The sequence below is a fragment of the Quercus lobata genome, chromosome 5, assembly GCF_001633185.2.
Source record: "Quercus lobata isolate SW786 chromosome 5, ValleyOak3.0 Primary Assembly, whole genome shotgun sequence".
NCBI classification, from domain to species: Eukaryota; Viridiplantae; Streptophyta; class Magnoliopsida; order Fagales; family Fagaceae; genus Quercus; species Quercus lobata.
Window position 1 is genome coordinate 66,601,752 of NC_044908.1, and position 14,457 is coordinate 66,616,208.

At 35.4% G+C, this 14,457-nt stretch overlaps 2 protein-coding genes across 2 annotated transcripts; both read right to left on the bottom strand.

Annotated features, from left to right (window-relative positions):
- Positions 1–296: 296 nt before the first annotated feature.
- On the bottom strand, positions 297–2,570 carry LOC115988674 (uncharacterized protein At4g26485-like). The gene is made up of 3 exons (XM_031112276.1): positions 2,147–2,570; positions 1,817–2,015; positions 297–975 (listed from the first exon to the last, which is right to left on the bottom strand). Exons 1-3 carry the CDS (start codon positions 2,553–2,555, stop codon positions 693–695), a joined length of 891 nt encoding a protein of 296 aa, XP_030968136.1. The 5' UTR covers positions 2,556–2,570; the 3' UTR covers positions 297–692.
- Positions 2,571–3,870: 1,300 nt separating this feature from the next.
- LOC115990974 lies at positions 3,871–9,199 on the bottom strand. The gene is made up of 12 exons (XM_031114735.1): positions 8,933–9,199; positions 8,069–8,387; positions 7,789–7,815; positions 6,792–6,890; positions 6,603–6,671; positions 6,348–6,449; positions 5,992–6,103; positions 5,831–5,908; positions 5,625–5,628; positions 5,482–5,550; positions 4,257–4,703; positions 3,871–4,143 (listed from the first exon to the last, which is right to left on the bottom strand). The coding sequence occupies exons 1-11, from the start codon at positions 9,197–9,199 to the stop codon at positions 4,257–4,259; spliced, it is 1,593 nt and encodes a 530-aa protein (XP_030970595.1). The 3' UTR covers positions 3,871–4,143.
- Positions 9,200–14,457: the final 5,258 nt, after the last annotated feature.

The following is a 14,457-nucleotide window of genomic DNA, read 5'->3' on the forward strand; positions in this document are numbered from 1 at the left end:
TATTATACCATCAGTTTTGAGATGGCTTAAAAATCGTTGATTGGTTCCTCCAAAATAATGATTTGTGGTTTCATGTCAAACGCAACTGTAATGTAGTTGCTGATGCTCTCGCCAAGAAGGCTAAAGTTTTATCGGACCTAGTTGTTTGGCTAGAGGATGTACCAGAGGACATTGCTCCTCTCCTTTTGTTTGATGTTCCTTAATAAAGTTTTTCTTCCCTGGACCTCATGGTCCGGGTTCTCAAAAAAAAAAAAGTTTCAACCGAAAGAACAATTCACTCTTTCAATTCCATTGAAAGGAAAATCCTAATATTCACAAACATTATTTCTAAATATGTGCCAAGTCCACAAAGAGAACATTAACACTTCTAAAAAGTCCAAGCCTTTGATGTTGCAGACACGATCCAATAAAATGTACATTTTTAACAAGCCATTCTAAACAAACTAAGGGGAGTGATTGAACCAGAACTTATAGAGGAGTGATTGAACCAGAACTTATAAGTACTGGAATCCCCAAGGTGAAACTGAGCATCAGAAGAGCTCAGTTTCCATTGAAAGGCATCCTCTAATGTTCATAAACATTGGTTCTAAAGTCCATGAAGAGAACATTGACACTTCTACATAGTCCAAGTTTCTGACGCTGCAGACATGATTCAATAAAATGTACAATTTTAACAAGCCATTCTAAACAAACTAAGGGGAGTGATTGAACCGGAACTTATAAGTACTGCAATCCCCAAGGCGGAACTGATCATCGGAAGAGCTACCATGGGCTCTCTTATTGCAATAACCAGGATAATCATCCTTGCAGAAGGGCACAACATCATGCAAAACGAGGCCTATCTTCTCTGCTTTCCTAACTAAATCCCATTTGTTGTAAGGGTCACCCTCCTTGTGTGTCACATGAATCTCCCCTTCTTTCTGTAGGAGAACTTTAGCATTCTTCAAAAATCCCTTTACCAATCTCTTGTTCAACCTATTTCAGTGCCATCAAAATCGCATCAGTTTATATATGTTTTTTCATTCTGTCAACCAAAAATTCAACTTAGAGTACTTCAAAAACAAAATCTACATGTACATCATCGTCATTAGCATCATGAAAACTATCAAATGTGCATTCAAACAGAAGAAGTCTCACTGAGAAGAAGAGAAAGAAAGGTTCGGATTTACTGAATTCTACCCATATGTCTTTATACTTAGGTTTTGCAAAATGTATTGAGATTTCTTTTCTTATATGATGTGTTTATCAAAATCTCTTATTTCATTTTGGAAGCTTGTTAACAATATTAGATGTTGCATTACAACTAGTCTGCCCAATGCAGCTACCGAAAGAGTTGAAAATGAAATCATCATCAAAGGTATTGTTCTGAATATATTTTGTTAAATGTGGGCATAATAAAAAGACTCTTTCATTCCTTCTTGGACTTGGTCTCCTAGTTTTGTGTCTATGTCATCCTTCATTGATGAAGTATTGCTAATACATAACAATCCTATGTTTTGATAAGTGAATTTTTGGATTTATCCCACTCCATATGAGAGGAATGATGTATGCAATTGTTACACAAGAAACCACCTCAATTATTTTTATCCCAAGGGAGAGGAATAAGAGATCAAACTAATTAAGAGATTCAAACTAGTTAATAGATGACAATCCTATAGGTTAACACCAAGGAAATAAACTCTATTCAGCTAATGGATACTATCATATAGTCTATAAAACTAAGGAAATAAAATATAGAAGAAAAATTAAATTAAAAAAAAAAAAGAAAAAAAGAAGGGAGAATAGAAAAGGAAATATAAGGGAAACATAACATAACTGGATCTGGCAGTAGCTACTCTCACGATAGAGAAATCCAACATGAGGTAAATTGTAGACGATCCTATCAAATCTCTGAGTCTTAAGGAAGTAGTGCTGGCTCATCTGCTTTGCATCAACTTTATGCAATACTAAGCAACCTCTTTCTTCCAGCTCCCTAACATTCCCTATACCATTACTGTACTTCCTTGCTATATCCTCTGATCATCATCATCATCATCATCATCATGCACAACAACAAAAGTAAAAAGTAGTAATCAATACTCACATAAAATGACTATTTATCCAAAACCCATTTCATAAAATGTCCAAAAATGTTTCTTTTACGTACCTTGGGTATCGAGAGAAGTGGCAACTATGTTGCGGGCAGAGCCAAAAGCTCTGGCTAAGCACAGAGAGAAAGACAAGTCTCCCTCTCCAACCAACAATATTCTTTGCTTCGATGAGTAGTGTTTCTTCCATATCTCTGCTTCTTCTTCTTCTTCTTCATCTTCTGTGTCACTGTTGTCATCATCATCATCATGGTCTTCTTTTGATTCCTTAACTTCCTCTTGGTATTCTTCTTCGTTTCCCATCACAGTGGAGGTGACCAGACAAAAGACTTTCGGTAGGTCCAGAGAGTATTTTTTCTTTCTACTTTTCTCTTTTTTGTTAGTGCTCGTAACAAAAGCAAAAGTCCAAAAGTCATCAAAGTAATGAGATATTGCTTCTTGGGGTACTGCTTGCAGGATAAGCCTCATTGTATTTCTTGGTTGGTAAATACAAAGCTCGGAGAAATAAAGATTTAAACTATACATCTTTTCGTTTGAAATACTAAAAGAAGCTACAAAAACCTTGACAATACCTTATTGTATCTTTTCTTTCCTTGTCCTTGTTTGTATTTTTGATAAATTAATTTTTATTATTCCAAAAATTTAAAAGAATTTGAACTCAGAAATCTTCAGAACCTTTTTCCTCGATATCATGATAATTTATTATTTATCCAAAAAATTTAAATGGTTAGAAAACTGTAAATTTAAACACTTAACGGTTAATACCTTGATAAATTATTAATTTTTCCAAAGTTTAAATTATTAAGAAATTGTGAATTTAAACCCTTAATCATAATTCTAACGCATTCTCTATTCTTTTAGATTGTTAATTATTTTTGTGTTGATTTTTTTGGGGTTCAATTTGATAAATGCCTAGGCCAAAGTTACGTCTAGAGATCCCAAACTTACGTAGGGTTCGTTTATGTGGAAAACATTTTCTTGCATTTTTCGGAGCTTGATATGATAAAAACCTTTGATCAATCAAAAACTTATAGTATGTTCAACGAAAAAACAATAGCTTTTGGACAGAATTCCGTCCTTAGAATGGAAGCTAGCAGTGTAAAAACTTAAAAATCACAAACCAAGAATCTTTCATGTTGTAAATGAGAATATTGTAATATGACTATTTAGAATAAAAAAATAAAAATAAAAAATGTATTGACATTCGGAACAAAATTTAAGTAGAAAACATTATACAGCTTTTTTCAGGCGTCATAAGTTATAACCACATCTATTTACAAAACCTTTTTCTAATTGCTAAGCCACTACTTTATCCTCCACTCATTTTCATGGTAAGATGAAGTGCATCGAGCTAAAGGCCTAAAACTTTTTGATCCTACCTGATCATATTTTTCAGGTGGTGTCTCTCTTTTAGCCTGTAATCCTCCGCACAAACCATGCACTAATTGTTGACATCTACCAAATGTAGGACTTTTTCATCCAAGTGTCAATGTTTCAAGGCAAATCTCTAAAATAATCACCAATAAAAATTCTAACAAGTTAAGAAAGCGTAAGGTCACTAGAATTAACAACATAACTTTGCATGGGTAGTCCACTTTCTTACACGAGATAGGATTGTCTGTTTTTTGCAAAACCATAAAACAGCTACTGGGAGGGAGGGAAATCCCATTTTGTGAACGCATTGGCACACAGCCAATAAGAAACCTAGAAGGCCAGAAACCCTTCACCCCCTAGGTTCAGTTTGGCTTGCTACTAGCTGGCACATATTACGTCAGAAAAAACATACCACAAAGCTACCACATTTATGACAAACCTTTCAATGAACAGTTTTGAGGAACAAATCACATGGATAAGCTTGTCACTAGAGTATAATACTTACATAAGAAAGGATTCCCATTTCATCCCTAAGTTAAAATGGGGGGAAAAAGTTGTACATGTACCAAGACTAAGAGTGCATGTTACAGAAGGGATAGCAGGTACTTTGCTGGTCTTCTAAGCTCTGCAAAGCTAACTCAATCACCTTAGCCATCCACAACTCCCAGGCTCACAGAATTACCTGCACCAAATTTATTCCACTAAGTACCCTATAGTGAATGGCAGCTAAAAAACATCACAGCTTAAGCAGCTAAATGAAAATTTAACAAGGAATGTCAATTGTGTGGGCTTTACTTAAGCTTTACTAGATGTCAGGTAGGAACCCTGATGTGCACTTTCCTCCTTGTGTTGACTTTCGTCCATGTGTAGATCTTCCCCCTTGTGTTGAATTTCCTCCAAGTATTGATCTTCCCCCTTGTTTTGACCCTCCTCCATGTGTTGATCTTTCCCCTTGTGTTGACTTTCCTCCATGTTTTGATCTTCCCCCTTGTGTTGACTTTCCTCCAAGTGTTGATCTTCCCCCTTGTGTTGATCTTCCTCCGTGTGTTGACTTTCCTCCGTGTGTTGATCTTCCCCCATGTGTTGACTTTCCTTCTTGTGTTGATCTTCCCCCTTGTGTTGATCTCCCCACTTGTGTAGACTTTCCTGCTTGTGTTGACTTTCTAAGTTAACAGACTCTTTAAGCTTTGCTAGCTCACTTAATATACCTTTGAGGGGCTCCCTAAGCTTGGTTCTCTTAGCCTGTGAGGAAAAATATAGTGAATCATCTTCTAATGACTGAAATAAGAAGCAACTACAGCAAGTTGTCACCTCAAATAGTAGCTTTAAAACCACATCACAAGTGAACATAACCATAAACCGGGTTGGTTATACAAAGTCTCTTGAGTTGTTAAATGTAGCACTATAAATTGGGTCAATAGTTCCTCCCCACCCCAAAAATAAAAAATAAAAATAAAAATAAAAGCCTGAAAGAAGCTTTATAAAAATTTTTTAAAAAAAAATAGAGTAAACAGCATAGCAGTAGAAAACCGGTATGTGTTTCAATTGCAATACCAGATGCTTCCCTAGGGAACTAACAATTGAATCGTGAGTTGCTGAATTGCGTAACACACATTTATATTATGACAACAACATGATCAAATGAAAATTTTCACTCATTAGTCATTCAAAAGGGATTAAGGGAATGGCATGAATATTAAGCCCCAAAGTCAGGAAATATCGACATTTTGTCTTATGCCTTCACATTTAAAATAATGGGTGGCACAACAAGTATCAGTTCCGCATCTATGGTCATTAATACTGAGCACCAATTGGGCTTATTCATACTTATTTACAAAATATCAGTGGCTCAACAGATATCATCTTTACCTCTGCAGTTATATAGAGCGAGCACAATTTCTGCCTATTTTCTACTTGTTTACTTATCAAACATAAACAACCTTTCCCAAGCATAGAACTAGAAATAAAATAGTAAACAACACCAGCATGGCAGGCAATCGCAAACCCATGCATCTCATACCTTCAAGGATGGGACCAGAGAAAAAACTTCCTCATCAGACTCTGGACAAACATTGGCAATCACGCATATCTGCAGTCCAAAAGCTTAAAATAAGAGTGCTGCAAGACTTTTAAGATTTAAGTGACTCAGGTTGAGATTTTAACCTCACTATTGGAGACACCATATTTTGTGAGACCCCTTATTCTGGTTAAGAAATCAACAGCTGATGGGTGATATAAATAGATGCCACAAAGGAAGCAGTGATCGGTCAACACACACACACACACACACACACACACACAAAGCAAATCTAAAGAATGAAAAAATTTATTGAAAAAAAAAATTTGCTTAAAATGAAGTTCAAGGATACTCAAGAACTTGTCTAACAGCCTGGGGATTTGCATAATGGACACCCCTTTTGGCATACTGCAGTCCCTTGTCAAATGGTCTGAAAACAAACGACATGTTATAACACTTAATATATGTATGAAATTTCTATTCAATTAAAAAATCATAAAATTTGTCCCTCACACAGGGAGTCTAAATTCTGGATCTTTTGATAATATGGGCAGCTGATCCTGGATTCCTTGTAAAATATCTAAAGTCTCACAATCCATCATGCATTTGACATTCTCTGGTAGATCTGCATATGCCACCATAGATAAGTAACAGCATGGAGTTAACAAAATTCAAAGGACACCCCCCGCTTAAGAGATAAGTCTATAAATAATTTCTCCAAAACCAGAAAAAATCCATGGTATACAACCATAAAATCTACAGTATTAACAAGTAAAACATTCAAACACATAGAGGCCAAATTTTTCCTCATCTCAATAAAATAATAAATATAATGCCTTTAAACCAAAAGCATACTTCCAAGTACCCACCCTGCTCAACTTTAAGCTCCAGCGGTTGTGGTTCTTTAAAGACTGTGCTCTTTCCACCATTAGCAATTTTATCTCCTTTTCCCCCTCCTTTGCCTGAATAGCCTGAAAATTTATTTAAAATAAAAAATAAAAAGAACAAGAAGAAGAGAAGCTCATTCAAGGGAAATCAACAAAAGAGGTAATCAATCATTGCAGAGAAAGGTAAAATCAACACAAACAGGCAACAACCAAACAAAACAATAAAGAAAATTGGACCTTTTGGAAATGGAGTGTCATCCTTCCCAAAAGATTTCGGTAAAGAACTAGTTTTATATTCAGGTGAACCTATAAAAGCAAGACCACCCATTAGAGAGGATTAAAGAATATGGATAAGTTTCCCTCAACCAACCATTCAAGATTAAGAAGATAAGTATATTTGCTAAAGGAAGAGAAGAAAACATTAACCTTCAAAATTGAACTGAACTTTCCTTGCATTCTTTGGCTTTGTTGAGCTGTCATCCTTCCCTTTCAACTTATCTTCCTTTCCCTTTGATCTCAAGGGTGCTACACCCATGAATTTACACATCAAAAAAAGAGTGTATTCAAAACATTGTACGTTCTAAAAAAAGGTTCAGCGCAGGTTAGGAGGAAAGAAAGAAACGGGAATGTGGATATGTATAAGTACTATTGCACATATTTCAGCTTGATTGGTCTGACTGGTATATGCAGTTAACCAGAGTCCCAACTCCTACCAATACCATTTGGGCAATAACACAAATTTAAGAGAACTGAGATATAGTAGAGAAGAAAAGCGAAGAAACCAAATCAAACAAACTCCAAACAAGACATCATTAAATTTGTGATCATAATCTCACTTATAAATAAAATTTTCCAACTGGGGTATATAACCTGTATACTTAAACGGTTAAACTGCTATCCCAAATCAATGTAAAACTATTGCGTTCTTATTAATACAATTACTCTTTTCTCATCCAAAAATAAAACATCCCAACATGGACTACCAACATTTGAAAGGATCATATCTGCATGCCATGACCAGGCATAGATTTTCTAGGCATTATACAGTATACACCCTCTAAATTTGGAATTGCTTCTAAATAAGTCCCTTGATTTTTTACAACCTTCAAATTTACACTATCAACTACTATAACAATGTCACTGTGCTCTTCCAATATGGTCCATCTGTTAACCAACATAAAAATGAGGTCTTTATTATATTTTTTGACATCTTTTTTGAGGTGGGTTTAAGTTTAACATGCAAAATACCAATTTAAAAGCAAACCCAAAAATAAAAAATACAACATTTTCAGATACTCCTATTAAAAAAACTAAAATAGCCCATGATAAGTATAGTAATAAATAGAAGGAAAATACAAGAAAGAAAGAGTTATAATTGAAAACAGGCAATGGTGGAGATACATAGAAGCAGAAAACCCTTTACCTCCTTTCTCCATGGCTACTTGTATATCTGCAATCACAAAACTTACTACTTTAAAACAATGTACATACATAACACAAAAAACCCACATACAAAAACAAACCCTTTTCCCCCAAACAACAACAACAGCTTTTACTTTACTTTTTAACATGAAACTCTTGAAAGACCCAAAAATGGCCTAAAGTAAAAGAACAAACACACCCAGAAAATAAATGAAAATTAAAGAAATAACCATGAACCAGGAACAGTAACAAGAACAAGAACAAGAACAAGAACAAGGTACCTGGGAAAGAGAGCAAAGCAGAGACAGTGGCAAAGAGTGATCGGTCAAAAAGGAGGAGAGGAATGGGAGATAGAGATAGAGCACTTAGCAACTGTAGCAGTTTTCTATTTCGACGCTTTTTTTGGCCCTTTTTTTTTTCAGTGCTGTGCGCGTTGTATATTTGATCGTCCTGTGCTATGATGACGATACTGCCCAGAGTATGCTGGTGACGTTCTGCTTTGACATCAAGGGCATTTGAGACTCTTTGAAGGATATTTATACTCTGAGTGGACCTCACATGACCCGGAGCAAAATCCGCTCCGTTTCGAAATGTTGATACCTGCACACAAATTTTCGCATACACCCTCACACACTCACATCATTTAATAAGAATAAATTTTTAGTTGTAGTATTTTAGGATTAGATTTTTTTTTTTTTTAAGAAATAATATGTTAATAACATTTTTACAATACTTTTACAATAAATTCTAGAAGATAGGTTACTACTTTATTAGTAGACAGAAGTAATCTTAGTTATGAGTTTAAATTATAACCAATAACATTTTATTATGTGGGATTTGTTGTGAAAGTAACACTTTAAAAAAAAAAATACATTTCTTAATTGAATTTAAACATTTTGTAGTTTTGAATTTAATTGTTACGGAAGAATATTATATGTGTCTAATCTGTTAATATAAGGATGTGTTTGAATTTAAATGGGAAATCTAATATGTACATTTTTTTTAGAAGAAAGGATATGCTACTTTATTAATCATGAATTGGGAAAGTCCCTACTTAAAAAAGAAAATAAATCAGGAGAAACAGACTCCATCCAAGCTTGAAAAGAAAAAAAAAGTCTTGCTCTCTAGGCTAAGGCATGAGCTACGGCATTACCTTGCCTAACAACATGAGAGGACATTAAACTCTGAATTTCAAAGTTTTCATAAGACAAAATGACTTTTATAATGTGACCACCCTGTGAAAATTCCATACCACCATTGTGCAGAGACTTAATGACAGACTCAACATCCCCCTCAATGACTGCTTGGTGAAAACATGTTTCAACAGTAAAAACCACTACACGCCTTGCTGCCAACAGCTCTAAAATCTCAACTGATGGAGGCATCAAGATCTTCTCTGACATAGCAGCCATTACTTTGCCTTCTGAGTTACAGATGACCACTCCAATACCGACATCATCAGATTCTGTAAACCACGCCTCATCAAAGTTTGTCTTCACAGTGTCTTGGATTGGAGGAGACCACTTCTAAACTACTTGTCGACGCCTGAGGGAGGTGAATCTACTATGTACATAAAATTGGGATATTCCTATTGTTGCCTCACTTAGGCCTATCTTAATACATTGACAACAAAAAATTGACAATGTTTCTAAAATTTTTGTATTAAATGAGTGGTTTATGTTTGATATTCTGGGGGAATATTATGGTATTTGAAGATTTTTGAACACTTCTTGTGGGGTCAAAAAAGCTTGGTGTAACTCTTAAAGACCGTTGAGGTACAATTTTTCATGTCCTAATTTCATTTGCCCACTTACCAAAAATACCCATGCAAGCCCTATAAATTATGTTGGGTCCCCACAAATACTTCCCACATATTACCCAACTTAGGCCCACACAAATACTTCTCATACCATTACCAAAATTGGGCCACAAAATTATACCATCTCTATAAAAGCCCAAAACTCATCTATTTTGTGGGCAAAACCCAAAAAGCCCAAACAAAACCCTTTACAAAGCCCGTTGTTACACAGCACTCTTTATAAAACTCGTTGCTACACAACACTCTTTACAAAGCTCGTTGCTACTCTGTACTCTTTACAAAGCTCGTTGCTACTCTGCACTCTTTACAAAGCTCGTTATTACACAATACTCTTACAAAACTCGTTGCTACACAGCACTCTTTACAAAGCCCGTTGCTACACGGCACTCCTACAAAGTCCATTGCTACACGACAATATTTTTCATAAAATCTCAAAATATGTACAAAAAGCCCAAATGCTATTTTGGTAACATTTTACAAAAAGCATTAATGCTATTTTGACAACTCCACTGGAGAGCATACTAAAGACAAGGATTCACTATGCCCCCTAGGCTACGAAATAGTCAGCAAAAAGGGAATCAAAACAACAACCCTCTAGTGGCACAAAGCCATCACAGCCTAGCTATACAAGATGAACAACCTGACCAACCTAAAGTCAACCAAGAGAGTTCTGACCAACGATTCTCTTTCCTCTTGGAAATGTTACAAGGGATGCAACAAGCTCAATTCAAACTTGTTGAATCTATGAGAGTCTTCAAAGAGGCTTAAGAACCAGCACTTCAGCCATCACCTAAAGGTCTAGATCCTAGAACACAGTAGGAGAAAGGGTCAACTGCTGGAAATCCTCCATCTGGTAAGCAAAATGTCTCTCCTTCTCAGTTTGTTACATTATCTGACCTTAATTATTTGTTGGAAAAGGAAAGAATCAGCACCACTCATAACTACCAAAATGACTCTCACTACTCACTACATATACTATCTCCATGAGCATTCCCTGGTATGATAGTGATCTTGTTGCGTTAGCTGGAATCTCTCTCTCTCCCTTCATCTCACATTAAGTTTTCTCCATTATTTGCTATAATGGACTCCCTAGTGTTTGTTTATTCCTTTACCATTGAAGGCTATAATGCATTTGTTACTATAGAGTTTTCCCCTCATATTATTATATTGGAGGACTTTTTCTTGATGGATCCTATGGATGATGATTTTGGAGATGTAAACACTCTTCTTAATTTATGAAATAACTAACAGTTGGTGGTTTATTCAATTTTGTCTTATTTTATTGTTGAAATATTTTACCGTTTGAACATTTTACTGCTAGAATATTTTTCGGGGGCAAAAATTTTTTCCCTCCGACAAATGTGTTTGTTGTTGGGTTGGGGGCCAAATCGTAACTTGACAATGAGCTTGAAGCACAGCCCAAAAGTTATTGGTGAAACTTTTGAGAGATTCACCTTTTTTTATGCTTTGGCCTAGGTTAGGCCCGGCAAGGATTATGGGAAGGCCCAAGACATTTCTTACAGCAAACAAGTCAGCACAAATAGAAAAGCCCATTGCAATAAAGAAATATGTCAGCAGTAAAATATTCTAACAGTAAAATGTTCCAGCAGTAAAATATTCCAACAGTAAAATAAGATAGAACTAAATAAAACCTCAAGCCATTAGTTATTTCATAAATTAAGGAGAATGTTTACATCTCCAAAATCATCATCCATAGGATCCATCGAGAAAAGGTCCTCCAATTTAACAATATGAAGGAAAAACTCTAGTCACAATTACATTATAGCCTTCAATAGTAAAGGAATAAACAAACATCAGAGGGTCCATTATAGCAAATAATGGAGGAAGCTTAGTGTGAGATGAAAGGAGAGGTAGAGATTCCAGCTAGCGCAGCAAAATCACTGTTATGCTAGGGTATGCTCATGAAGATAGTATATATAGTGAGTAGTGAGAGTCATTTTGGTAGTTATGAGTAGTGAGAAAGGGAGTATTTAACAATGGTGCTGGGACTTTTTGCTGGGGGTTGGATAAGTGTTTATGGGTAGTGATATAAAGGGCATTTTATGAGTTAAGAGCTGAAGAGCTTAGTTTCTAATTTGGAAACTAAAAACTCATAAGCTTAGAACTTCATTAAGAGTTTAAGAAGATGATTAGAGGGAGAGAAAATAGAGAAGTTTATAAGAGATTTGTTCTTCCTTATTGGTGTGCTTTGGTGTGTTAATGAAGGGCTCTATTTATAGCTGAGTTTAAGGGGGTATTTAATAAAGAATCTCAATCAAAATCTATCCCAATTAGCAACAAATCTTCAAAAAATCCATCCTAGGATTTGGCCAAAAATGGTGCTTAGTTCATGAACCATAAAGTAAATATTTTTGGCAAGGTAGTGAGCTATTCATTAGTGATTCTAGAAGCTTCCAAGGTCTGGTTATGGCTGCCTTTTGTTCCTTGACTAAATTTGTTGGAGAACAGAAGGAGAGTGGCTAACTTTAGCCTTCACACATCAACAAAGCTTTATATCTTGTCAATCATCATCAAAAATCAACTTGCCAAGAAAGGGTTTAAGCTCAGCTTGACATGTGTCTCTCTGACCTGATTTGACAAGCTGAAGGTGATTGCAGTGAGTCCCAGCTGTTAGTCTGGTAGTGCTGACTTGACAAGTTGAAGGTGATTGTAGTGGGTCCCAATTGTTAGTCTAGTTATGCTGAAATTTGAATTGTGACCGACCTAATCATTTTAGTCACCTATATGAGCTTTAGTTGTTGAGATTTGACATATGGGCTGGACTGTTTCGACTAGGCCTTGTTATTGGGCTTCTTGGACTTGCACATCCCTACAAAATAAATAGTCTTGTCATGAGTTTGTAATATACATGGACTTTTGTAATTGCCATTTCTTATGAAAAAAATAAGTATAATTCTCATAAATTTTGTAGAAGAAATAGTTTTAAGAGATAGGTAATATGTCATAAATAACCTATGTTTCCCATGAGTTAGCATAGTATATCAAAATATGTTATTGCCTAATGGTAAACTAAAAATTGAACTATCTCCAATTCGTCCATAGTATTGTCCAAGTCCAAGAAAGCTGTCCCAATTTAAGCAGGTCGTCCAGCATAAGAAGTTCATCAGCATGGAAGCACATAGACAACCTCCCAACACTTAGAAATTTTTAGAATAAATTTATGTTCAAGAACTTATAATTCGGACCACATTCTACTATTCCGAAGTATGAGCAAAATCCTTATTCATTGCTATAACTTCCCACTAAGTTCTTAACTTTTATAGCAGTTATGGAAGATAAGTCTGACTCTTCTAACTTCCATAGCAATTGTGAGAGTTAAGTCTAAACTTTCTAACTTCCATCCACATTGAGGAAGTTATTAAACAAGTAACCACTCCAAAGTTCACTATATAAGAACTCATCCACATCAAATGAAAGTAAGTTTCCACCACTCCTAAAGTTGGAATTCTTAAGTCCTAGAGAAAAAACTAACTTAAGCATCGGAGGATTCTTGGCCGGTTCACTCCGATCACCTTTGATCTTATGTTTCTTCCTTTTCAGACCTTCCAAGCAACTACTAGCCCATTGAAGCCCGAAGCATTCAACCTACTGATTTTCTGTGTATCATCATTGCCAAAGGTTAATTTTGGGCTTTGAGCATAATATAATACTTTTGCGAAATAATATTTGGGCTTTGATAAACTAATTGTTTGCCCAATAGTTTTGGGTTTTTGATAAAATGTTGCCGAAGTGGCATTGGATTTTTTTGTAAAATGTTTCCAAAATAATATTAGGCTTTTTGTAAAATGTTGCCAAAATAGTATCGAGTTTTTTCATAAAATGTTGCCAAAATAATATTAAAATTTTGGTAAAAGTTGTCAAAATAGTATTGGGTTTTTTGTAAAATGCTGCCAAAATATCATTTGGGTTTTTTGTAAATATTTTGAGATTTTGTGAAAAATATTGCCATGTAGTAACGGGCTTTGTAAGAGTACTGTATAGCAATTGGCTTTGTAACGGGCTTTGTAAAGAGTCTCGTGTAGCAATGGGCTTTATAAAGAGTGTAGTGTAGCAACAAGCTTTGTATAGGGTTTTGTTGGACTTTTTAGGTTTTGCCTACAAAATAGATGAGTTTTGGGCTTTTATAGAGATAGTATAATTTTGTGACCCAATTTTGGTAATGGTATGAGAAGTATTTGTGTGAACTCAAGTTAGGTAATATGTGGGAAGTATTTGTGAGGGTCCAAAGTAATTTATGGGGCTTGCATGTGTATTTTTGGTGAGTGGACAAACGAAATTAGGACACGAAAAATTGTACCTCAACAAAGGCAGAATTTATTTGTTAGGTGGGGTTGCTAATGATCCACAATGGGAGATTAGACAAGAACAAAATTCTGCGTAAATTTACATAGATGAGATTGTGTTATTCATGCACAAGGAAACATTGTACACAATGCTATTATTTTCTTAAGAACAGGCTTTTGAAGATGTTCTAAGATTCTCTTTTTTCCCTCTATAATTCTCTCTCTAATTTCTTTGGCCTTATCCTCCCTTATATTTTCCCTAATTTCTTCTCTGGAATGTGTTGTCCCAGTACAGCTAGAAGGCTTCTTGTCCCATCGGGCTCTTACTTTCCCGTTTTCATGATGAGTGAGACATTTGGGGCCTTCAGACTTCAGCACTGTTTAGGTTGGTCATTCATCAATAAATGTGATTGTGCCAAGCAAATGAGTCTCATTAATGCAGAGGTGACTATTGCTATATCAAGAAGCTTCAATAGGCTTCCCTTGACAATTATGCATTTCCCAAAAGCGTCTCATCCTTGGGAGCTTGGCAAGTATCTCGTTCTCG

Coding starts and splice junctions, on each gene's coding strand:
- LOC115988674 (XM_031112276.1), bottom strand. CDS start 2,555: ATGAGGCTTATCCTGCAAGCAGTACCCCAAGAAGCAATATCTCATTAC. Junction 2,016..2,146: donor CACTTCTCTCGATACCCAAG/GTACGTAAAAGA, acceptor GATGATGATCAG/AGGATATAGCAAGGAAGTAC. Junction 976..1,816: donor AGTAGCTACTGCCAGATCCA/GTTATGTTATGT, acceptor GCACTGAAATAG/GTTGAACAAGAGATTGGTAA.
- LOC115990974 (XM_031114735.1), bottom strand. CDS start 9,199: ATGGCTGCTATGTCAGAGAAGATCTTGATGCCTCCATCAGTTGAGATT. Junction 6,672..6,791: donor AGTTCAGTTCAATTTTGAAG/GTTAATGTTTTC, acceptor TTGCTTTTATAG/GTTCACCTGAATATAAAACT. Junction 5,909..5,991: donor CCAGAATTTAGACTCCCTGT/GTGAGGGACAAA, acceptor GTTTGTTTTCAG/ACCATTTGACAAGGGACTGC.